The sequence below is a fragment of the Helobdella robusta genome (assembly GCF_000326865.2).
Source record: "Helobdella robusta unplaced genomic scaffold HELROscaffold_16, whole genome shotgun sequence".
Classification (NCBI taxonomy): Eukaryota; Metazoa; Annelida; class Clitellata; order Rhynchobdellida; family Glossiphoniidae; genus Helobdella; species Helobdella robusta.
The window spans coordinates 2,695,796-2,720,985 of NW_008703893.1; the positions used below are offsets into that span (position 1 = coordinate 2,695,796).

General features: G+C 31.0%; 7 protein-coding genes across 7 annotated transcripts in view; 4 read left to right on the plus strand and 3 right to left on the minus strand.

Annotated features, from left to right (window-relative positions):
- HELRODRAFT_75598 (hypothetical protein) overlaps positions 1-582 on the minus strand; it is a gene marked incomplete at both ends in the record, with an annotated part of 1,777 nt that extends 1,195 nt beyond the window's left edge. Inside the window, 2 exons of the mRNA XM_009015631.1 lie at positions 156-217; positions 507-582. Of these exons, the coding sequence (XP_009013879.1) occupies positions 156-217; positions 507-582 (138 nt within the window). The remainder of the gene's footprint in view (positions 1-155; positions 218-506) is intronic.
- A 3,229-nt stretch (positions 583-3,811) lies between these two features.
- On the plus strand, positions 3,812-5,133 carry HELRODRAFT_156650 (hypothetical protein; the record flags this gene model as incomplete). Its single annotated transcript, XM_009015632.1, has 5 exons — positions 3,812-3,913; positions 4,094-4,318; positions 4,465-4,572; positions 4,690-4,809; positions 4,921-5,133. The coding sequence occupies 5 exons, from the start codon at positions 3,812-3,814 to the stop codon at positions 5,131-5,133; spliced, it is 768 nt and encodes a 255-aa protein (XP_009013880.1).
- A 4,049-nt stretch (positions 5,134-9,182) lies between these two features.
- HELRODRAFT_110334 (hypothetical protein) lies at positions 9,183-11,408 on the plus strand (the record flags this gene model as incomplete). The annotated part of the gene is made up of 2 exons (XM_009015633.1): positions 9,183-11,073; positions 11,312-11,408. The coding sequence occupies one exon, from the start codon at positions 9,183-9,185 to the stop codon at positions 10,215-10,217; it is 1,035 nt and encodes a 344-aa protein (XP_009013881.1). The 3' UTR covers positions 10,218-11,073; positions 11,312-11,408.
- A 1,045-nt stretch (positions 11,409-12,453) lies between these two features.
- On the minus strand, positions 12,454-14,434 carry HELRODRAFT_169824 (hypothetical protein; the record flags this gene model as incomplete). Its single annotated transcript, XM_009015634.1, has 6 exons — positions 12,454-12,765; positions 12,963-13,151; positions 13,276-13,424; positions 13,533-13,572; positions 13,694-14,103; positions 14,308-14,434. The coding sequence occupies 6 exons, from the start codon at positions 14,432-14,434 to the stop codon at positions 12,454-12,456; spliced, it is 1,227 nt and encodes a 408-aa protein (XP_009013882.1).
- Positions 14,435-15,355: 921 nt separating this feature from the next.
- On the plus strand, positions 15,356-18,117 carry HELRODRAFT_169825 (hypothetical protein; the record flags this gene model as incomplete). Its single annotated transcript, XM_009015635.1, has 6 exons — positions 15,356-15,445; positions 15,616-15,663; positions 15,818-15,896; positions 16,043-16,249; positions 16,676-16,779; positions 18,028-18,117. The coding sequence occupies 6 exons, from the start codon at positions 15,356-15,358 to the stop codon at positions 18,115-18,117; spliced, it is 618 nt and encodes a 205-aa protein (XP_009013883.1).
- A 668-nt stretch (positions 18,118-18,785) lies between these two features.
- HELRODRAFT_169826 (hypothetical protein) lies at positions 18,786-19,418 on the plus strand (the record flags this gene model as incomplete). Its single annotated transcript, XM_009015636.1, has 1 exon — positions 18,786-19,418. The coding sequence occupies one exon, from the start codon at positions 18,786-18,788 to the stop codon at positions 19,416-19,418; it is 633 nt and encodes a 210-aa protein (XP_009013884.1).
- Positions 19,419-20,283: 865 nt separating this feature from the next.
- On the minus strand, positions 20,284-23,812 carry HELRODRAFT_190886 (hypothetical protein). Its single transcript, XM_009015637.1, has 3 exons — positions 23,640-23,812; positions 23,441-23,487; positions 20,284-23,244 (listed from the first exon to the last, which is right to left on the minus strand). The coding sequence occupies exon 3, from the start codon at positions 23,220-23,222 to the stop codon at positions 20,532-20,534; it is 2,691 nt and encodes an 896-aa protein (XP_009013885.1). The 5' UTR covers positions 23,223-23,244; positions 23,441-23,487; positions 23,640-23,812; the 3' UTR covers positions 20,284-20,531.
- Between the last annotated feature and the right edge of the window lie 1,378 nt (positions 23,813-25,190).

A 25,190-nucleotide genomic window follows, 5' to 3' on the forward strand; every position in this document is an offset into this window, starting at 1 on the left:
CTATTTAGGAGTGTTTGTTTGTCTGTGTATGTTTGAGTGTATATGTCCGTGTTTGTTTCTGTGCGTGTGTGTGTGCAAAAAATGTGCTAGTCGTTAAAAAATTATGTTTAAATCTGGCTCAATTAGATTAGTTGGATTAATAATGATGATCTTACTTTGAGAAGTTTGGCATTTTCAGCGCCTTTTAAACATTTTAACTTCAATTCATAACACTGACCTGCGTGTGTGTGTGCGTGTGTGTGTCTATGTGTATGTGTTTGTGTGTGTATGTGTGTGTTTCTATGTGTATTTATATGTGTGTGTATAAAGCCTATATTGTGATACATTCTTTATCTATTCACAACGTTTGTTTGTGTATAAGGTGTTTGATTAACATGCTCTTTTGTTTGTTTTTTTGTTTGTTTGTTTGTTTGTTTGTTTGTTTGTTTGTTTGTTCATGTATATATCTATAAGTTCGCGTGTGAACGTGCATGTTTGTGTTCATATTTGTTGATGTACAAACGAACCCTGGTTTAAATAAGTTAGAGTTTCTTGGTCGAATTTCGTTAGCGATGACGTCCTTGTCATCAGGACTATTTGGAATCTTTGATAGAAATTTAAATAAGCTATTTTAAATCTAATTTAAACTTATTAATAAATTAAACTAATCTAAATTTAATTTAAATAAGATCAATCATTTTGTAAATGAATTAACAATATTTTTTTAAATTAATTTTGTAAAAATAATATTTATTTTTCTATTCGTTCGTTCATTCGTTTGTTCGTTCATTCATTCATTCATCTATCAATCAAATTTCTTACATGAAAGTTGAAGGTTTCGAATTTTCACAAAAGCCAGGGCTCTGCGCTGACATGGACCAATCATAGCAGTTTAAATTTTGACCCATCTTGTAATTATCCAATAGGAAGTGAGGGAAGTGTGGCAAGCTTTTTGAAGAGTACATATTTCCAGTATAGGCATTGTTATTGTTCGTGACGTCATCGCTGTTTGGAAAAATCGGGCTGTTGTTGTTGTTGTTGTTGTAACAATTGTTATTGTCGTTCTTGCTTACGTTAAAATTGTTAATGCTACTAAAAGCATTACTATCGATCATGCTATGGCAGTTGTTATTATTGTTAATGTTGTTGATGTTGTTAATGATGTTGTTGTTGTTGATGCTGTTGATGTTGTTGTTGTTAGTCGCACTATTAGGAAATGAAATATGTTGTTGAAGACCGTTTTGTTGGCTGTTACTTGCCATGATGCAGCTTGTGAGGAATTAATGTCGTCAAAAATGACGTCATTGTAATAATGATAATGATAATATTAATAGCGATTATTATTTTTAGTCGAAGTAGTAGTAGTAGTAGTAGTAGTAGTGGCAGTAGCAGCAGCAGCAGCAGCAGTAGTAGCTGTCGTGGTAGCAGTACTAGTAGATTAGTAGCAGTATTAGTAGATTTATGTGGATGAAGCCTTTGAATTTAACTAGGTGTATATGCTTATTCTAAATCATGCTGGATCAGCGTCTGGTGACAGTATTAGTAGAGGTAGTAGTAGTAGTTGTTGTAGAAGTAGTAGTAGCAGTAGCAGCAATAACAACAGAAGTAGTAGCAGTAGCAGTAGTAATTTTTTTTAGGAGACAATAGATTACGTTCGCAAGGCCATGAGCTCCAACTGCGTTCGTTAAATACGAAACAAAATAAGAACAACAAGAATAATTATTATTATTATAATAATAGTAATAGTAATAATAATAATAATTATTATTATTATTATATTATTATTATATAACCAAAAACATAAAAATACTGACCTTATATTTCCGTATACCAAATCGCTAATGTTGGATAGCGAGCTATCAAATAGATTGGACATGGTCAGTTGTTTTAAAATGGAATCTTGTAATGTTAATGTGATTTTGTAATGTAATGTTGTAGTAAGTTAATGTAATTAGTGTTATTTTTTATTGTTGTATTGTAATTTAATGTAGTTTTGCTATGTAAATGGTATCGAATGTAAATACAATATTGTAATGTTTCAGTGAAAATCAACGTCGCCTGTTAACGCCTGTTATCGCCTGTAATGTAATGTTGTAATTGTAATGTAATCCTGTAATGTAATGTTGTAATTGTAAAGTAATCCTGTAATTTAATGTAACTTTGTAATTGTAATCTAAAGGTAAACTGCAAGTAAATTAATTTTATTACTCATACCAATTGTGTTCATTAGTGTTAAGGGCAACCCCCCACTAAACCAGATTTAAATATATAATGAATTACGTATCGTATAGTAATCAATATTATTATAATTATTATTGTTGTTATTCTTATTGTTGTTATTATTATTTATTATTATTGTTATTATTATTATTATTGCTGTTGTTCCAACGTAATTTTTTAAATAGTAACCACCACGGTTAGCATAAAAAACCTGCATTCAAATATTTTGCTTAATTTGTAAGAAATTTTTGGGTCAAGTCAAATATATATATATATATATATATATATATAGAGAGAGAGAGAGAGAGAGAGAGCGAAAGAGAGAAAGAAAGAGAGAGAGAAAGAGAGAGATATGATAAAACTTGTTCACCTAACGGCAGTTGGTCAACTATGTTTTTATAATTAAATGAATAAATAAACAGTTTAAGAAGCAATTTGATTGTTTGGTTGTTTGTTTGGTTTGTTGATTCATTAATTCTTTTGTTCGTTTGTTCATACACTCGTTCGTTCGTTCGTTCTTTCGGTATTAAGCTTCATTAGTCACTTTGTTTTCAACGTTTTACATGAGCTAATAATGATTGCATTATTAACATTACAGGCAGACAGACATCTGAAACATTGATAGTAGCTAATAAAAATAACATCCATGCTTATAATAACAATAAAATTTATAAGAAATAACAATAATAATAACATTAATATCAATTAAAATAGCATACATATATACCGTTATTAAAATTTAATAAAAACATACAGACTATAGCTGATTTGTTGAACTATGCAGATGTTATTGTTGTTGTTAGCAGCTTATTTTTGTTATTCATGTTGTTTTTATTATTATTTGCGTTGTTGTTGTTGAACTAGCTGTTGTTAAATGTTGTTTATAGTGTAACGTGGTAAAGGTAATGAAAGACATAGTAGCAGTAGTATATTGTTGATAATAATGGTGATATAACGATTATTTTAGTTATTATTATTATTATTCTTATTTTTGTTGTTATTGTTGTTGTTGTAACTACTGCGTTGTTGTTGTTGTTCTCATCTGTTATGTATGAACTTAAATGCCTGATACGATTACTAATCTATCGAATGTTAGTGAACATCTATGAAAATGAACTTCAGTTGTGAGAATATAAACCATTTTGTGTTAAAAATCATTAAAAAGATGAATTTATTATCATAATACTTGTTCCATACTTGTAAGCCGTTGCATTACCATCATCGTCTTCCATTGCATTACAAATACTCTTCAATTCTAGCATCAATATGATCATTTTGCGTGGAATACTCGTTAAAATTACTTCAATTTCATTAAATTTAACTTCATTAATTGGAAAATTAGTCATCATTTTTCCTTAAATGTAATTTTATAAATAATAATTTTAATATTCTATGGGTCATCCATAATATTTTTTTAGCCAAAAGTTCATACCTTTGAACTTAGCTAGTGTCAATGTTAAGGTGAAATCTAGGTTCGTGTTGGTGATGTCATTGTTAGAAGTTTTATATTTTACGCCGAAATATCCATTAAAAACGCGATCTAATCGCAAATAATTTTTATTACTCATTATTTAATTGATTTTTAATGTAATTAACATTTAGATATTACAAAATGCCCGGTTTAAATAAACTTTTGAGAGGAATTTTGAAGTACCGAACCAATCTTCAGCCCCATGTCCTCAAACAGTTTCAGAGAGTTAAGGACAATCCCCAAGTTTGAAGGATTTTTTAGTTTTTTTACGTGTTTTGATGTTTATTTGGGATGTCAAAACGTATTTTAATTTCAAAATTTGCTAAATAAAATTAATTCAACTTTCTGTGAAAGTGTGAACTAAAATAAAATTTATGTTCAGAGTAGGTTTGTAAATTTATTTGCAAATTCTATTACAAACAGCCTTCGTCAGTGATGTTTTCCTGCATGGACAGTCGGCTGATCATCACTAAAATGATCAATCAGGACGTTGGGGACATGTTTTTAGTGAGAAATGCAGGCAACCTCATCCCAAACAATGATTCCTTAAGCTTTGATTCAGTAACTACAGAACCTGCTGCACTGGAATTAGGATGTGTCATCAATAAGATTAGACATGTTTTGGTCTGTGGCCATTCTGATTGCAAGGTTTTCATTGTTCTCTTTTCAAAAGTACAAATTATCTAGACACCTGTTTCGATAATGTTATATTAGAGACCTCAATATTCCTTAATTTCTCAGACATTTAAAATGCAAAAGTTTCAAATAAAATATATGTTAAAACTATTCACCAGGCAATGAATGCTCTGTATGAGATGATGGACAGTGTTCAGAAGCATGAAGGAACACCTCTGCAGATTTGGCTGAAGAGACATGGAGCTAGAACTATTGTTAAATATAAGGTACATCAATAAACCTATCGTTTATCTTAAATAATATGATTTTAAAATCAACAAAAATTTTAAACAAAAATGTGTAAAAGTAACTAAATAGCTAATGAGAAATATTCACTCCACAAGGAATTGTTGCAAGTTGGAGGTGTTGGCCCAATAAAATTTCAAGCGGAGACACCAGAAAAAGTTTTTGATGCTTACATAGATGTTGATAATAAATTCAAGCCAGTTGATAAACTTTCACAAGTTAGTATTTTAATTAGACAATTAATAAATTAGTAATTCATAAGAGATTTCCTTTGTGAAAATTGTACCAAACCACTTTTACTAACGTTTTTTTTGTTGATATTTTAACAGGTTAACACTTTACAGCAACTGCAGAACATTGCCAGCTATCCATTTTTACGTGACAAGTTAGAGTCAGGCCTGGTACGCATGCATGCACTCTGGATTGATATTTACACTGGGGACTTCTACATGTTCTGCAGAGATTACAATAGGTTTGTTCTAGTCGATGAAGAAAGCTATCAAAATCTCCTTGATGATGGGGAGAGTGTCACTGATTATTAGATTAGTGTCAAATAAGCAAATTGGTGGGGACATTATTGTGTTATGTTAGAGTGATTCATTTGTAATTTATTGGTTTTTTGATAATTGTTTGTTCATTGCATTACTATTGTTTTTGAAATTTGTAGATAGATTAGATTGTTAAATATCAAATTGTTTTATATTATGTGATGTCAGCTTTAATTTATTTATTTTTATGTTTGTAGGAACAATGCAAACTGAATGCACTAAGTCGCATATTGCATTATTTCACACATTTTCGGCAAAATCTAATTGATATGTATATCAATTAAGCTATCAATGCATGCCTTCTTCCAACATTGTATCATTTTTTATCATCCTTCACATGGTTTTTCATTGTTATTTATATTTTTCGCTATTTTTATGGTTTGTTTTTTTGTTGAAATATCTGAAAATAATCTGTTATTTTTCATTTTTTGCTAGTAAGTTTGGTTATTATGACAAATATTATTTGCCTTGCTAATGTTGAATTGTTAAAGTTATTTTGGTTTATTTATTTCTCGATTTACTGTTTGAATATTACATCAAATTTCGCTACGTGCTTGTTCACGGAGTTATTTTGTGGGTTAAGTAGTTTTGGGTGAGGCAGGTGTAGTTTATTTTATTTTATAAATTTCGCTCTGTAAAACTCAATCTTAAGGTAAAGTTAACTTTTAAAATTTAAAAGTGAACAATCCTGACTTTCGATTCCGACCAAACTCCGATTTTGCTCCCTCTATTTTAACCTGTATCCGTTTATCGTTAAAATAATTTTGTTATTTTTTTTTGTTATAAAATGTCGCTTTGTTCTAATATAAAATTTAATTCTGGAAAAAATTGCTTCGTCCATATTCCAAAATCTCTCAATTTACCTGTCAAATGCAATGGAAATGCTGCAAGTTTTGGGATTTGAATATCAATATAATAATTGATTGAATTTATTTTTAAATATTTTTAAATGACGTATATAAATATTAAATCATATGGTGAGTTAAATAGAATGATTTCACAGTTAAGATTGAATCTGTATGAATGAATGAATGAATCTGTATGAATATGAATTTAAAATTAATAAAAAATTTGGAATGAAATTTATAAAATTTTAAGATATCTGCCATCAAATTGGAGTCTTCAACAGGATGTTTGATCTCATCTGTCAATTTCAATTCTGCTAAAAATCATTACGACAACAGTTTGGAGGTCAATGGTTTGTTTGCGGTTAAGCATGGATTCACTAACAATCAAGAGGTCTATTTTGATAAATTTATCATATAAAATGAATAATAAATAAATAAGAATTTTAATGTACTGTTTATTTGGTAGATATTATATGTGTTTCAATTAAATCTTTAAAACACTTTCTAAAGGTTGTTGTAACAGTTTTAAATGCAGTGCCTTCATGTTCGTGTGTCCATGTTGAGCCAGTTTCTGCTAATGATTGGGAAATTATTGTTTGTACATTAATTTTTTAGTTTTAATTTTCATAGTTTAAATTTAAAATCTCTTTCAAAAATGTAAAATTTTTGTTATAGTTTTAAGTAATAAATTTTTATTTTATAATCATTTTTTAATTTTATGCTCTAAGAGTCTTAACTCGAGTCTTCTTGAAGAAAACATCTTGAATCAGGTAAGGATTGTTGCCAGGGATCAGATACTACCCATCTGGGTCCAGGGTTCTGTATGTCTCTTCATCAAAGTAGGCAAGTTTCTTTTTTTACAATTTTTTAATTATTTCAAAATGTTTTAATTATTTTTTTATATTTTTAATATTTTTAAATTAACACCAGATTTAAAACGTAATTACTATGTGATTTTATAATTTATAATGAACTATTATTGCAGGCATGTATGTGTATCAATAGTTTAATGGCTGTAATTTATTTTGAACAGTGAAGATAGAGCCATGTTTTGAATTTGCCTGCCTAGTTGGGCATACAGAGGTGATTGTCAGTCCATTTGTAAGAGGTGAGAATCTAAGAACTGCAGTACCAAATAATGAGGGCAAGTCACTAAGAACTACAAGAACGCCATCTTCATTGTCATCTTCTCCGTCGTCTCTGTTGAAATCATCATCAACAATTACACCATCTACGTCATCATCATCACCATCATCATCAGTTGATCTTGTTAAACATGATTCACTGTCAACAAAATGTAATAACGGTGATAACGATGATGATGATGGGGGTGATAGAGTTGATGGTTCTAACAAATCAGGCTATGGTTTCATACAGACATCATTCAGCTATATTAAAACAAAAGGTCTTAAATATTTCATTCCTTCATTTTTCACGACTGATTCCAAAACTTCAACGACATCTAATTCTGCAACTACTAAGCCATTACATTTTCAAAGTAGTTGTTTGAAATTCAATAAGAAAATAAAATGTAGGGTTCTATCTCTGGAGAGATTTTTGAATGTAAATAATGATTTTGCTAAGAAAAACTGTGTAATGTTTGAAAGCTTAGTTAGTAAAAAATTTGATAAAGATGTTGATAATAACGAATTAAACCGTGAAAATTTATTAAGCAAGGATGGCTGTTCAGTCTCTCAAAAATATCACACCCATCCTTTCTGCGTATACATGTCTAGAAAATATTTTGACAAATTTATCAAAAGAGATGTGTATCCTAAAACATTTTCATCTCTCCTTGTTAAAATGTCATTTCCAAACGACGGTAATCAAAAACAGCAATCCAGTAACATCTCTAAATCGGCAGCAGATCGGCCAATTAGTGTTGAAACTAAAATTAGTGAACCAAACTTTGTAGAAAAAGTTGTAGTTACGGTCATTTTATTGAGTGAAGATGACTATAAGCAGTATATTAAAAAACCATTTCATAATTTTATCTTCATTCCAAAACATCTTAGATATTTATCAAACTTGCAAATAAATGATCAGATTTACTTAGAAAGTCTCAGTCAATCAACTACTCATCATATGGAAGATGTTAAAGAATTATTTGCCTATCCTATAAGAAGCGATGCTAAGACTGGTTTTAATACTGAATTGTTGAGAGAATCTGTCGTTAGTTACTTCAAATCGTTGCTAACGTTGAAAGATGAACCAATACTACTGAATGAAGTCAGTCTAGTTGAATGTTTTCTAAAGGAAAATGATATGCAAGTGCTGTGTTTGTCATTCAGAGATCTATCCATACCATCATCGGTTCAAAACTCCAAAAATTTATCATCTTCAGAACAGAGACACAGTTTTTTCTACTTAAACGAAGTTGATTTAGAAAGTATTAAATTCAATTTTAAATTGGATTTCCTGGATTTGCCATTCAAACTCAACCAAGATAGCGACAAAATTGATCAAAATGACATCAACGTCAATAACATCAATGCTAACTTTTTAAATGAAATGCTTACGAATCTTAACAACTACGTTGAATTCCTTGAAGACTTTCATGTTAAAAATAGCAACTCATACAAGCATTTAAAACCAGGAAATGTTTTAATACATGGACCAAGAGGTTCTGGTAAAACTACATTTTGCAAGCTCTTAAGAGACAAGTTCGAATCACAGATCTCATCATATCACGTCGAATATATCAATTGTAAAGAGTTCTCTAATAAACCTTTAAGTAATTTGAAACAGAAATTAACAAAGATTTTTAATCGGTTAATATATCATCAACCATCAGTTTTTTTTCTAGACGATTTAGACAGTATTGCAAAGCATAACATAAATCATGATACAGACCAATCGGATGTTGATAGATATCATGCTAAAGTATCGAAACTTATAGGACACTTTTTATCAAGCTTATTGCATGGAGGAGGGCTGGTTATCACCATATCTACCGTTGATTCTCTTGATAGCCTGCATGAATCATTCACGGTTAATCATATTTTTGATGAATTTTTGGAGATGAAAATTGATTCCAATGCAAATAGCGGAGTTTTAACTTTTATACAATACCAAATTAACGCTCTAATTAGATCGATGTCCGGTATATCTATTACAGATAGGATCTCAGATAATTTGAATACGGCTAAATTAGATGGATATGTTCTGTTTGATATTGAATCCATAGTCAAACAGATGATTCACAGCAAACTTATTGAGAGTAGCAACGGCACAGACCTCACACTCACAGATGAAGATGTATACAAGACCATCTCAACGTACAAGCCTCTACATTTAAGATTTACACAATTATTTGAACCTCCAGTCATATCTTGGAGTGACGTTGGCGGCTTACAGCGAATAAAAAAATCCCTTACAGAATCAATATTATGGCCAACTACTTACTCGAAATTATTCAAAAATTATCCACTGCCATTAAGAACCGGTGTCCTGCTCTACGGACCGCAGGGTACTGGCAAGACCCTTCTTGCTTCAGCTGTAGCTAGTGAATGCAAATTAAACATCATTTCTGTGAAAGGCCCTGAACTGCTGAACAAATTTATAGGTGCCAGCGAAAAAGCTGTTAGAGATACATTCAAAAAGGCCAAAAATGCCAGCCCATGTGTAATATTTTTTGATGAATTAGATTCTCTCGCTCCCAGAAGGGGTAGGGATAGTACTGGAGTCACAGATCGAGTTGTCAATCAGTTATTGGCGGAATTGGATGGAGTTGAAGAGTTGGAGGGGGTGTACGTACTTGCGGCTACTAACAGGCCTGATCTTATAGATCCTGCACTTTTGAGGCCAGGCAGGTTGGATAAGTTGCTTTATTTTCCTCTACCCGATGCTGCTGAAAGGTTGATGATTCTTGAAGCCCTCACAAAGAATGTTGTTCTAGATGCTGATGTTGATTTGAAGAATCTGGCTGATAGCACTGAAAATTTCACCGGTGCTGATTTAAAAGGATTGCTCTACAACGCCTTGCTCGAAGTTGTTCATCATCATTGTCATCATGAGGAAGGAAACAACAATGGTGAAGGCGCCTTTGATGATTCAGTCATAAAAGTTAAGTATGTGCACTTGAAGACAGCTCTCAACAAGACACAACCTTCCATTCTCGAAAGAGATAGAAGACGTTTTGACGAAATTTATTCACAATTTAATGGTCCTAATGAGGAAATTGCTCACAATTTAGCAAATACTGTCGGTGTCAAAGCTACATTTGCTTAAATTTGTTTTAGATACTTTTCTGATAAACTTATTTGTATTGTATTTTATAAAGCAAATAAAAAAATTTAAACTCCATTTATTACTATAAACACAGAAAGTTGAAAACTGTTTTTATGTAGTTGAGATATCTTTACAAGAAAATATATTACATCATCATCATCAAATCTTAGCAAACAAATAAACTAAAGACCACAATGCTCATAAAATTCTCTAAAATATCCAAATGATCACACATCAACTAATTAGTCAAATAATTTAACTCTAAGCTTTACATTTAAAATTGGAAAATTAAATAAGATTGTCATATAGTCAGTGAAGTCATTATTTTTATCTTTAAAATTCCTACATGACTATTCATTGAAAACATTTACAGATATAAACCAACACAAATGAATGAATGTTAATATTTTCAGTCACAGATAACATTAAAATTTTAAAATGACAACATCAATTTATTTTGGGGCACTGGAGCTTGGGGTGCTTCCTACTTTTGCGGTCTTCTTGGGCAAAAGGACAGCCTGTATGTTTGGCAGCACACCTCCCTGGGCAATGGTAACCCCTGATAACAGCTTGTTCAATTCTTCATCGTTACGAATTGCTAATTGTAGGTGACGTGGAATAATTCTTGTTTTTTTGTTGTCTCTGGCAGCATTGCCAGCCAATTCGAGTACTTCAGCAGCCAGGTACTCCATGACAGCGGCCAAGTAAACAGGAGCTCCTGCTCCAACTCTCTCCGCGTAGTTGCCTTTACGTAGCAGACGATGAATTCGACCGACGGGGAACTGAAGTCCGGCGCGACTTGAACGACTTTTCGCCTTCCCCTTCACTTTGCCACCTTTTCCTCTTCCTGACATCTGTTAAAATATTTGAAAATAGGTTTATATTTTGTAAAATTATTAACGGAATAATAAAATATAATATCTCCAATTTAAAAAAAGATGGATATGACTTATGTCTCATGGCATGAAATGACCGATAGGCGCTTTGTCCCGCAAATAAAAAATAAATTGCGTAGTTGGCAGTTCAGTGAACGAAGCAAAACATTGAAAGAAGTTAAATAATACTAGAAAGTAGACAAAAAGTTACACTAACATTTTATATTTCCGAAGAAAATAACAAACTACGAAGACAATTTCGAGGCGAAGACAACGCGAATCAATGGACGAACGTAGAAAATTATAATATCGGGATTGGCAACCGTTGTTCGTTGGTTCGTTCGGGCCAGCTGTTTATTTCTACTGTCGGTAAAATGTGGGAAATTAATCAGCTTAATTTAACTTTTATTTCATTTATACACAAACACAACTTACTATTTTATTTAACTATATTTCATTTTTATTCTAAATTTAATACAAATACCTATATCAGAGTGCTTTCTACATATGTGAGACCTTTTATATTCTTCATGTTTTCAAATGATACACCTCGTAAATGTTACTTTACATGAAATCAATTGATTTTTCAAACAATTCAAACAAATAGAACCATTAAAATACATTTTTAATAAAATTAAAGTGTATTAATAATATGCAAGTCCAAAAACAATCAAATAAATATGAGAGAAAATAAAATATAAATGCAGCTTAATAAATGCATTGTTAGTTAATAAAATCAAGATGTAACTGCGTGTAGAACATACAAGTTAGCATATAATAGCAATTAACAAATTATGATAGACACGTAAAACTTCACAGTAATCCAAATTAAAACAATTAAAATACAATTTAAAAATGATTTAATAACAATTGGTAAACAAAAAATCGAGATTCAACAAATTTTAACAAAAAAAACAATTACTCAACATTTACAGTTATTAAAACAAAATCGAATTTAAGTTAAATTTGTATAAACTCAACAGCTGGATAAAGATGCATGAATGCAACTAATTACTAATATAACAAACACTACATTAATGTACATGAATAGAGATCAAAAAACGGAAAAGGATTTATTTATTCATTCGTTCACTTATTCATTATTCATCCAGCCATTTATTCGTTTAATCAATCATTCATCAATCTTTTTAAGTCATTACATTGTCTATTTTTACCTCATATTACTAACTGCTTCTTAGTTAACTCAAGAGTACTGGCCATCCATTCTCTCTTCTTTCGTTCTCTCTTCTTTCGTTCTCTCTCTCCTTTTTACAATAACAAAACATTGAGAAACTAAAAAAGTCAGACCAATTAAGTCTGCTGTCATAAGAAGTTTTGCATCCAAAACCATCATCCCACCCTCAAATTATTTTAGATTTAGGAGAAATCATCTCAGGATTACTAATCAGGCAGATATCAGCTGATGACGGGGGTGACGTCAGTGATAAATCTTCTCTGGAATACGGTGGCGGCGGTGGTGCAGATGGTGTGAAAAAGTTCCCCAATGGGGTAAGAAACGAGGACGATGACGATGACGAGAGCGGTTTCATTGGTATGTTGTATGTTAGTGATGCATATCGTAAGAGATCCTCAAAATTAAGTGGATTTGAGCCGATGTATATTTCGGCTTTCTCTACTATTGTCTTTTTCAATGATGCTAAGGTTATAGAAAACTGTTGAAAAATAATCAAAATGATACAAATAATTATATCAATAATTATTATCATTAATTATTAACAAATGATTATATTAATAATTATTATTCATTATTGTCTGTGACATTTATGATGACAGGAGTAATTGTAGTAATAATAAATAAAAGCCATAAAAAGCCAACCTGAAATTAAAAATACTACAAAAATTCCTTAACCTCAATCTCATAGTATATATCAATCCAACATTTTACACATCTAGAAGTTGAGCATTCAACATCATCAGGGATGTACATGTTCTCATTGATTATCAAATCTTCATTCTTCTTAACTTTACTCATCACAATTCCTCGAGTTAACTCGGTTCTTTGGTATTGTTTCGTGGGGCCTGGATTGTACACTATGACCTTGACATTATAAATTATGTTAATGATGTGAGATTATAAATTATGTTAATGATGTGAGATTATAAATTATGTTAATGATAATAATACTACTACTAATAATAATGTGTTCCACCATATCACTGACTTGGTACAAAACAGCATTGTTAAGTTCATATTTACAGTTTTCTATAGTTGTTGTGATTGTCGTTTTGATATCTATGCTGTCACCGATAGTGAATCCTGATTTATTTATGAACCAGTTAACTTTTAAACTTTTCTCTGACAAACAGTTTCCTGATTTATAAGCAGAATAAGAATAATAAGAAAAAAAATAAAAAAGGATAAAAAAGGATAAAAAATAACAAATAATAAGTAACAATGTCACAGTACAAGTCATTTAACCCTTACCAAGAGGAATATGCTTTGTGATGCTAATTCTTGTCTGTAAGTAAGAAATGAAAAAATAAGTAAGACAATGATTATATAATTATTGTCATTTGAAATTATAACAATTTTTAAACAATGAAAAATTAAACAAAATAAAGGAAAAAGGTAAAACTAACAGCTGCTTCAGGCAAGACATTCAAATTCAACTTTGATGGCACTTTATAATATGCAGATGCAATTACACTGGCCAATGTGAGATCATCATTATTGCTATTGCCATTTTTCTTATCATTAACTTTATTTCCATTTTCACAAACTGGACCCAAGTTTAGTAGAACTGATGCTTTATATAATATGGTACCATACTTGCTAATAAATGTTGGTAGTTGGTCAGGAAGAAAGTTGATACAGAATTTATATGTTTGAGTTTCATTGGCCTCTATGTCTATATTTTTCACTAATTTGGTCTGGGTGAATGACAGGTGCTTTTGGCAGTCATCAGGGCTATTTTTGGTTAGTAATATGACCTTTCTATCTGGTTTGTTGAGGTTATAATGAACAATTGCTTCTGTCTGGAAAAATAATTCTAGAAAAAATTGTATGTAAATTTTTAAATTTAAATGTAATTATTACAAATGAGCATTTTTTTGACTGACTATCTCTATTTTAAAATAAAAAGTTGAAATTTAATTTGGTTTACGTTTATTTAATAATTAAGATTGAGAAATGGAATTCATGAAAAATTGAAAAAAAAAACTTTTGAATTTGCATGCCTAATGATATTACTAACTTGCATTTCGAAGACTTCTGCAGAATTTGGCCTGGATCAGTCCAATTAGGTAGCCGTCATCTTTGCTGGTTGACTCATTTGTGAAAATAATTTCAAATTCTCCAATACCATCACCAGATGAGGACATTTTTAACAAGAAAGCAATATTTCCTAAAGAACATTCAATTAAATTAAAGTAGTCAAAATCTTTGCGTTCTTTATTTTGTATGCCGTTATCGCAATTTGAGGCAGGTTTCCATAATTAATTAAAAATTGATTAATTAAATTCAAATTTATTCAACCTTTAATAACGTAGGTTAACTTTTACCTTTAAAAAAGGATGGTGGTTCTAACTTTTGTTACTTTAAACATCCGTGAAGTGAAATATAGATTCTATATTTCATTACTATATTATAGATCATATACAATGAAGAATATAGATGTATATATGGAATTGAATGTATGATTTTGTGGAGAAAATTGCATGTTTTGTAGATATTTAGCAAACAGTTCTAAAAAAAACGTTCCACAGCAGGAAAATTTGACTCATCTCTCTGAACTTCGGACCAGAAAAGCATCACAATAAAGGTCAAATAATTAAAATTTTTAAACTTTATCCGCAAAAATTCATATGTCAAATTCCGCAACATATGTTCACTATACCAGCCCGGACTATACTGCCTCGATGAATAAAATTTAATATCATGTATACGTGTGTATGTAATTAATATATCACAAAAATGTGTATTATATCTTCGATTATTATGTACTGTAGTGAAGATACAAACTGGTTATTAAAAAAATTAACATTTACTAAGTAACAAAAAATTCAACTTGGTAATTAACCTCGAAAAATGTGGAAATCGTATAAATCTAGTGAGCCTTGCTCAAGCTTGTTGCATTCAACAAATTGAGTTAGAGTTCTTTGGTTGTTTCTATGAAAACCAAGTTTTATTATCTCTGGTTTTATCGAGCGATATTAGTGAGTAAAAGTTTGAAATTAGGTGGCAAATAAATCAATTATTTTAGCGTTTAATTGCCTAAGACGGACCAAATTTATTTTTTTATGATGCCTAATTTTAAACATCGTAGAAGTCAATCGTGTCCGAAACCATTTCATTCCACAAAAGTACGCAAATCAAGAAAACCAGACTGGGATGTTAGTGTATTAAGTGGTCACATCAAGACTTACCATTTAAAACTTAACTTAACTTTAACTAACTGTTAAGTCAAAGTGGAATTTAGTTTTAATTGTAAATGAGACAAAAATATTTTTTATTTTAACTCAATTTTTAAAATATTTAATTTATTTTCTATTATAAAAAAAAGGACACAGTTAGTGATTTATCAGTGTACAGGCCAAGCAAAGAGCAATTAGTAAGTGTGTAAAACTTAAATTATGTAGTAAAATAATAATAGAATGAAATTGAAAACGTAATTAATTCACTTATTTTGAAAATTATAAGTTTGTATATTTTTGGTTTTTAATAACAACAAACTAGTTCTTATTTAAAATAAACCCTAATTTTAGGCACAAAGGAAGTTATCTCATCAATCATCTAATTCTCATGTTTGGAAGGAAATGCAATTACAAAAGAAACTAGCTAGAAGTAATTTATCAATTTAACTCATTAGGAATTGTCATAATTTTACATAAAAATCATTTAAATATTTGATCAATATCTATTATTACAATTTATATTAAATTTAATTTAAAAAAATCCATTAATTTAATTACTAATTAAAACATTTTTAGTACAAAGATCGACAACCGCTTCACTGAGATCATCGAAATCCTTAACAAGAAGATTTGGTAATGATGATAATGATGAGGATGGTGACTACAATTATGATGATAGTGATGTTGATGGAAGTAGTAGAGTTAGTGGAAAGTGTTTCAAGAAATCCATCAAGCCTTACTTCCATGTTGAGCCCATTGTGACCAAGCCAACTATGAAAGGCAGTGATGATGACGATGATGATTATGATGACCAGCTGATGATTATGTTGATGATAATGGTGATAGTTATGTTCATTATGATTATGATGATGATGGTGGTAATAATGATAATGAGGCTTATGATGAAGATGATGATTATAACAATGATTATATGGTGATGATGATGATGATAGCAGTGATTGTAATTCAGTTATGTAATAATATATATTATATGTATGTATATATATATATATATATATATATATATATATATATATATATATATATATAGTATATATATAATATAGTAATAATAATATTTAAATTGCACATTAATCTCTCTTAAATTGTTATACACACTATTGACATTCCTCAGAGGATTGTACTGTTATTAAATGCTTTGTTGAACAAATAACTTTTCAACTCTCTCCTTAAATCTTTTTCTCATAGGGCTAGATGAGAAAAAGTTGGAGCAGTTGAAAAAGTTTCAAGTGCAGCTTGCGGACGAGCTAAAAAGAGCGAAAGACGCAAATGTCATTCCACTTAATAAAGATGTACCTGATCGTCGTCACCATCATCTCCCCAGTAATGATACTCATCAGCATCATCTTTTTCACCACAGCAGCAACACCACGCAGCAGCAGCTGCAGCAGCAACTACATCGCTATCATCATCATCTACCTTATCAGGATGATGATGATAACAAAGGGATGGATAAGAAGGATATGATCTATAGTTATTTAAATAATAATAATATCAGTACTGGTGGCAATAATAGTAATAATAATGTCAATAATAGTAATAATAATGTCAATAATAGTAATAATGATAATAATTCATTCTCTGATCTTCGTAATTCATTCACTGTGATGTCGGAATCCTTTCAAAGTGAGGTCAGGCATAGGAAAAAATTGGAAAAAAAAATTGCCAGTTTAACCGAATGCTTATCCATGTCTTGTCAGGTCGGTTGGTTGATTAGTTGGATGATTAGTTAGATGATTGATTAGTTGATAAGATGATTGATTGATTGGTTGATGAGATGATTGATTGGCTTCAATTTAACTTTTAAATTTATCCAGATGCTGATGTCATTTAATGATAAATATGAAACCCTGAGTCGCGAGTTTTTGAGGTATAAAAGAGAGAATGATGCAAAATGGGATTCATTAAAAGTGAATTTAAATTATTACTTCTGTTTTTCAGACGAATAAATAATTAAACTCTTCCATTTGGTTCCTGTGTTTATTATTTTAATGTAATTTTAATTATAAATGATTTAATTTGCGTTCATATTTTTAGAGAGAAGTACGTACAAAAGATGCCAAGGACACATCTCCACTGTCATCATCGTCAGTTGCAGCAAAATCATCTATGACGTCATCATCAACAGCCACTACAACAGCGCCAACAACAACAACAAGTGTCTCATTATCAAAATCCTTATCATCATCATCATCACCACCACATAATGTTGCGTCATCATCACCGTCGTTGTCATCATTCTTATCATCATCCTTATCATTTCTCTCATTACCACAATCACTAATTACAACGACCACGACGATGACGTCATCGTCGCCATCAGGTTTTTTTTTATTATCCTTTCTGTCTCTTACATTCATATTGGATGTTTTGTCCTAGTTTTGTTGGTCTTAATTAGGCTTTCAATTAAGATTTCATGGTTAATATTTCTCAAAAATAGAGAATAATATTAACGATTAATAATTATACATCATGTGATAATTAATTATAGTTAGTATTTATAAAATAATATAATTATATTTTATTGTAATTGTTTTCAGTTGTGGCTGGGGGCAGCAGTAGCAGTACCGGTTGTGCTACAGCCATTTTACTCAAGCCACCCATTCAAATGGAGAGTCCTTTCTTATTAAAGACTGATCTGCTATCAAATAATTTCTCTACAGTTCTTTCTACTACTACTATTAATAGTAATAGTAATAAAAATAACATAATTAATAGTTTAAATAATATTAACCGAAATAATAATAATAGTGAATTAACGACATCAAATACTGCTGCTGAAAACGACCTTACTACGTCTAAAAATACTTCCACTGTTAATGCTATAAATAGTAATATGAATAATTATTTGAATAGTAATATGAATAATTATCTTAATAGTAATGTGAGTAATTATTTAAGTAGTACTGCTAGTAAAGGGTCCAGGCTTGACATACAAAGGCAAATAGCTGATTTGACGAGAAAGCAACTTGAAGCACAACAAAAGTTAATTCAGCTAAATTTGAAATGATTCTTCAAGTTTATTTTGCTTTGTTTGAATATTGTGTTACTAATTATTAATAAATTACTTACTGTGTTATAGGGTTTCAGTGGTTTGTCTATAGTTCGTTTATCAAAAGTGGTTTCTGAAAGTGCGATAGTGCAGTCGAGTATGCCGTATGCTATGAAAGATTTTTAATTTTTGGTCGAAGTGTTAATATCAAACTAACTTTAATTAACGGTTAAAAGTAAACGGACACCTGGGTTAATTTATTCGATACGTAAACAAACACCGTGGCAGTCGATTTTTTTAGTCGAAATGGGTTTTAAAATTTTTATTGAAGTTTTTATAATTTTTAATTGTTTTTCGAGAATCTCGTCAAACACTCACTGCTCGTGGAGTCTGGTAGAAAACTGTCTGATAAAGTTCGAACCATACCTAAACGACGGAACGGAAATTTTACGAAATTTGGGTGAAATAGACGTTATTCAGGTCTGCTGGCTCTACAGTTATGCCACAAGTTGCCTTGCACCCTTCATGGAAGCCTGTAAAAATATTAGAAACAAGTTAGGCGACAAACTACAAAACTTTGAATACGCATGCACTGTAGATAGAGAGGATGACCCACACTGGCCTGTCATGTCGACCATCAGTCCCCACGAGTTGGAGATCCTCAGAAGAAATGAATTGAGTGAAGAACGCAAAAGATACTTCGACAGTCTGATCAAAGCTTCTATCGCTGCCGGGATAACCTTGTTGATGGTCGGTGTCTGCCTCGCTTTCACCATCTACTCGAAGTACAAAATAAAGATGGACATTGCCAGGCAAAAAAAATTGAGACCCGTTCTGGAGATCAAAGTGTTGGATGACCAGGAAAATTTGATCAGCAGTTTGATGGGTAGAGTGAATAGTAAGAAAGAGGAGTTACAGGATCAGAGTGCTGACAAATAACAAAATTAAAGTTTAATTCTTCTGCATGAGTTTTTTAAAACGTTTTGTTTTATATTTCTTTTATATTATCAATAAAAGTATTTTTTATTCATAAGGAGATTTATATTCTGAATGGTTAAATTTATTTTTAATTTTTTTTTTGACTGTTTTAATTGTCTTTTTAATTGTCAATCAATTTTTTCTTGCTAGATCAACTTATTTATATATTTCATTTTATTTTATAAACATTCTTATATGCAACCCACCCAACATCATTATCATAAATTATTACAATTATTGAAGAGATAATAATCATAATCATGATGATAATTTAGAGTGGTATTCATGATAGCGAGGAGTATGATGATATTGATGATTATGATGATGTACTATATTCACCTTTAAACTTTCTTCATAATGTATTAAACAGGTTGTTATTCAAGCATAAACAATGTACAGATGAATAAATAAATTACTTTCAATGTATATGTATATATTCTTATTTATGTTTGGCTGCGTGTGTGTGTGTGTGTGTGTGTGTGTGTGTGTGTGTGTGTGTGTGTGTGTGTGTGTGTGGTGTGTGTTTGAGCTTTTGCTGGCGCTTCCTTTACGTGCAAATAAAACTTTTAGTATATAATTATAGAGTTAGTGTTTCAACGATACTTTATGTAATTAATACCTGGCAATATTGCTCTAGTATTGAATTGGCAATATTACATTCTTATATTCAATACAATTCAATACAAAATTATATTCAATATAATTATATGAATTGGCAGTATTGAGTTGAGTTAACGTTATGTGGTTTCACCGTAACGACGAGTTTATTTTTGTTTTCTATTTATTTTTACCAACAATATTGAATAAATATTCGTTTTTATTGATATTTTTTTATTAAAATAATGTAGATACTCAGTGTGTGAATGCTGTCATAGATGTATTTACACGCAAGAGGTACGTAGGCATTTGAATTTCAAATTACTTTATATTAACTTAGGTATCTAAGCTCTATGCGAAAACATGTTATATATGTACACTGCAGAACCTGTACTGCAGTTAAATGCTTCAATCATTAAAACTTGATAAGTTTTAAATAGATGAAAAACGTTTAAACGAAATTTTTAAAAGTAGACATCACACAATTTTATCTTCATTAATCTCATCGTAGACTTCGGCGTTCGGTATTTCTTCGTAGATGTGCTTGCCGGAGCTGACGAATCGACCGTACTCCCTCTTCCGTCTTTCTTTATCGTACACGGATGTACGGTTATCGTCGAGAGCGTCGAGACTGTTTCGACTACTTGTCAGTAGACTGGCCAGTTTGAATTTTTCCTCGTCGGTCATCGATTGGAGGGTTGATTTTATCACGTCTGCCGGATCGGAGTCGATTTTTTCCTCTAAAACCTGTCGAGATTCGCGCATTTCTGTTGGAGCGGGTTGCCGTCTGGCCGTTGATGTCGAGTAGTCAATCGATTTGACGTACCGCCTTGAGTGATCGGTAACCTCAACTTTCGGTCGATTCAGTCGGTTTTGTTTTGCTAGACAGACGCAAAATATCACGAATATTAGTAATAAAATTGCTAATACTCCACCAACCGATGCCCCGATTATCTCTGCTTTGTGCATTTCTTCCCATGTTAATGTTGTTATAGATTTTTCGACCGTTTTTGTAGAATCATCATTACCATTTGGTAACAAGGGTGTTAAAGATATTTTATATGCAGTGTTGGAGTTGAGCGGTTCTACTAAATACTCACTAGTATCTGACGGTAGTTGTACATTCAATACATCAGGTGATGCGTCGTCGTCACTATACCGACATTTCAATCGATAACCGATTATATTCGGCGAAATATTTGACAGCCACTTGACCAGCAAACTTTTAGATGTTATCTGCTCGATGGAAATATCAATAAGAAGATCAGGCGACTCTGTAGAGGATGTTTTGTTGAAGAAATTTTCACACAAGACAGGTGGCAAATTTGAACAGTTTGAAAAATGTCGGTCTTCCAAGGCAACAAAATTGATGCCCAGGTTTGCGCAGTGCCATGTCAGATACCTTGCAATCGATGCATTTTTGTTGTAATTTCTTCTTTTCATTTCCTCTCTTTCGTCATTTAGAAAGTATTTTATCTTTTCATAGAGCCACAAAAAATCGCAGTTGCAGTAGAGCGAATTATTCTCGATTCTCAACTTCAACACGTTTAATGATTTAAACTCGCGGAACACACACTCTTCAATACTTGTTATTTTATTGAATGGCATTGAAAGTTCTACAAGAGAATTTTCCAAACCTGTGAAGGTACGTTGAGTAACGTTTCGGATGTTGTTCTCATCCAGGTACAATAATTTTACGCTAGGAGTGCCTCTGAATGCAAAATCTGGTATTCGATCGATCTTGGACGATGTGAGGAACAATTCTTCGAGAGATTTCAAATTATGGAAAGCAGTCCAGTAGGATTCTTCAAACTTAATTCCACTCAACTCTAGTTTTATTAATGATGTAACTTGACTTGAAAATGTATCTTCGGTTAGCTCAATATCTTTGATGTTCTTCAGAGATAACGTTTGCAAGCTCGGCAGATCTGTGAAACTGTCTTTCTCAATGACCAAAGATGGATTTTTGTTTAAACTCAAATATTTTAAGGTGCTGGATGTCAGTTTGTTTCCTATCTCATCTTTCAGACGTTCAATGTTGTTATCGTCCGCTTTTAAAGTAGTCAACTTAGCTAAAGAGCCGTCTAATAAATTGTTTATAGTTCTCAGTGAATTCGAAGTAATTTCTAAACTTAATAAATTTTCAAGTTCCTTTATAATAGTAAAACTGTTGTATGTTAATGTGTTTTTGTTAAGGGTTAATAACTCTAAGCTATCTTCAACACGAGTAAACACTCCTGTCTCAAAGGATAGCTGGCCAAGATAGCTCAGGTGAAGCTCTTTAAGTTTTCTGTTGTTTTCGAAAGCACTTTTCTGTATGTAATGAATTTTGTTGTAATTCAAATTTAATATTTTCAAATTTTTTAAAGGTTTGAGTGTTGCGCTAGGAACTGCTTCTAGATCATTCCACGTCAGATCAAGTTGTTCCAAACAGTTGTTCAATCCTTCGAACGAAGAAGCATCTATGCTCTGCAACTTTCCATAAGTGATTGACAGGTATTTTAATTTGTTCAAATTTCTAAAAATGCCACTTTGTAGATTCGTTCTTTTGAAATAATTCAAAGTAAGTGTCTCTAAATTCGTTAAATTTTCAATGAACAACCCCCCGAAATCCAGATCAAACTGTTCATCTTTTTTCCCCAAAACAAGTTCAACCAACGATCCATCCAACCCAGCGAATGCATTTGGCTTTATATTCCTCAACGGATTATCACTCAGATCTATTTTTCTCGTTCCTGTTTCCTTGAAAGAATTCGCCGGCACTTCGGTAAGAAAATTTTGTTGGAGTGATATTTCACCGATGATACTTTCACCTGTCAGAGTTAAATCTGGCATCGTCCGTAAGTTTCTCCCGTGGCAACTAATCTTCATAGTTATACCAGACATGTATTCGCAAATGCAAATTGTGGACACTATGCAAGAAGAAGCGCATGGTAGATTTAGTAGTAGTAAGAGTAGCTGCAGTAGTAGCGGCAGAAGTAGCGATAGTTTGGACGACAATACTGAGTTTTGTGACGATGATGAAGTTAATTTTTCAGGTGAGGATTTTGCAGTGTTTTTAATACTAGCGTTGTAGTCGCTTTTGCTGTTGCACATGTTTCGGCTGTTGTTGTTGTTGCTAGTGTTGTAGCAGTTGTTGTTGTTAGCGTTGATGTTATGACATCCCATTTTGGTTGACGATAAACTCTTTGAGAAACAAATTTAACTTTTCAGAAAAATTTTTATATAACAACATCATCAAATATGAAATATCACAATTTAAAAATTGTTTTACCACGTAATGAACGTTACGATCAAAGGTAGTTTGAGTTTTTTTTTCATTTTTACTATTAAAAATATTCCAATTTTAATAAAAAATCTCAAAAAAAGCGAACTTTATACCTTTCAGTCTAGTGGTAATGGTGCTTCATAAATCATCAGCCATAATAACGTAGTTGCGCAATAACAAAATTATTTATTTAATAAATAATAAATAATTATTAAATATACTAATAATAATAAATAATAATAATGGTAATATTAAACTATATATGTTTGTATAATATCCGTGTGTATATAATATATATATATATATATATATATATATATATATATATATATTAAATTATAACTCGATATTTTGATCTATTGTTGAAAGTTTAATAATAAAACTACAATTATTAATACATACTCATTAATTTATTTACCTATTTATATATATATATATATATTTATTTATTTAATTAGTTTTATTTTCGATCAGATGAATAAAATAATATTTAATTCAGAATAAACACACACACATCATATATATATATATATATATATATATATATATATATATATATATATATATATATATATAAGGCAATAAACACATATATAAGATAACCATGTTTATTCATATGCGCGCTGCTTACATTGTGATAAAAAGTCCCATCATAACAACACGCACCTGCACGCACGCACACACACACACACACACCGACAGACAAACACAATTATATATATATATACACACACATGTGTATATATATATATATATATGTGTGTATATATATAATATATAATTGTGTTTGTCTGTTTGTGTGTGTATGTGTATTCTTACAAAATATATATGTATTTGTCCTAAACCCTATTGTATAAAGGACATATACATGTGCGTGTAGGGTATATAGGGTTCATATATATGTTATATTGTATATATGTTAGCATGTAATTGCCTATTGAGAGCTTTGAACAGTTTAAGCAACTTTACAGGTAGTATTAATTATTGTTGTTGTCGTTATATTATATTATCGTTGATGTGTGTTGGTGATGTTATTATTATTATTATTATTATTTTTATTATTATTATTATTATTATTATTATTATCATTACTCCTGCTACTTTTAACAGCTTACTCATCAATCAACTACAATTATATTGTTAGTTGTAGCTTCTGTTTAGGAATGTTGTGTGTGTGCGTGTGTGCGTGCATGCATGCATAATGTCGTATGTAAACCTGCATAAATAAAATGGCTATTTGATAGTTTGTACGTGTGTGTGTGTGGGTAAATGAATGAATGAATGAATGAATGAATGAATGAATGAATGAATGAATGAATGAATGAATGAATGAATGAATGAATGAATGAATGAATGAACGAACGAACGAATGAACGAACGAACGAACGAACGAACGAATGAATGAATAAATGAGTGAATGTCAAAGTAAAAATGAAAGAAAGGATAGGTTACTATTATTAATATTAACGTGATGATTGTGACGAATAAACCGTCCTTAAGTTTTCGCTGTTACATCCGCTTTTACTGACGATGACGACGACGATGATGATGATGGTTATAAGGATGATGATGTTGATGAAGATAGAAGTGAAGATGGAGGTGATGGTGATGATGATTGTGACGATGATGATGTTGATGGGTAGGATAAAATTGGGGATGGTGATGATGAAGGAAAAGAAATGATGATGACGATAATTATGTTGTACACAGTAAAGATGATTAGATTGATAATTTGTGTAAATGTCTTGAATATGAAAGCAGTCCATTATTAATTATATTAATTATTTTTATATAATAGCTCGTTATTATTGGTATTTTATTTTCCTGTTGTGACATCATCATCGTCGTCGTCATCACCATCTTCTTCA

Excerpts from the sequence above, each read along its gene's own strand:
- HELRODRAFT_190886 (XM_009015637.1), bottom strand. The coding sequence starts at position 23,222 with ATGGGATGTCATAACATCAACGCTAACAACAACAACTGCTACAACACT.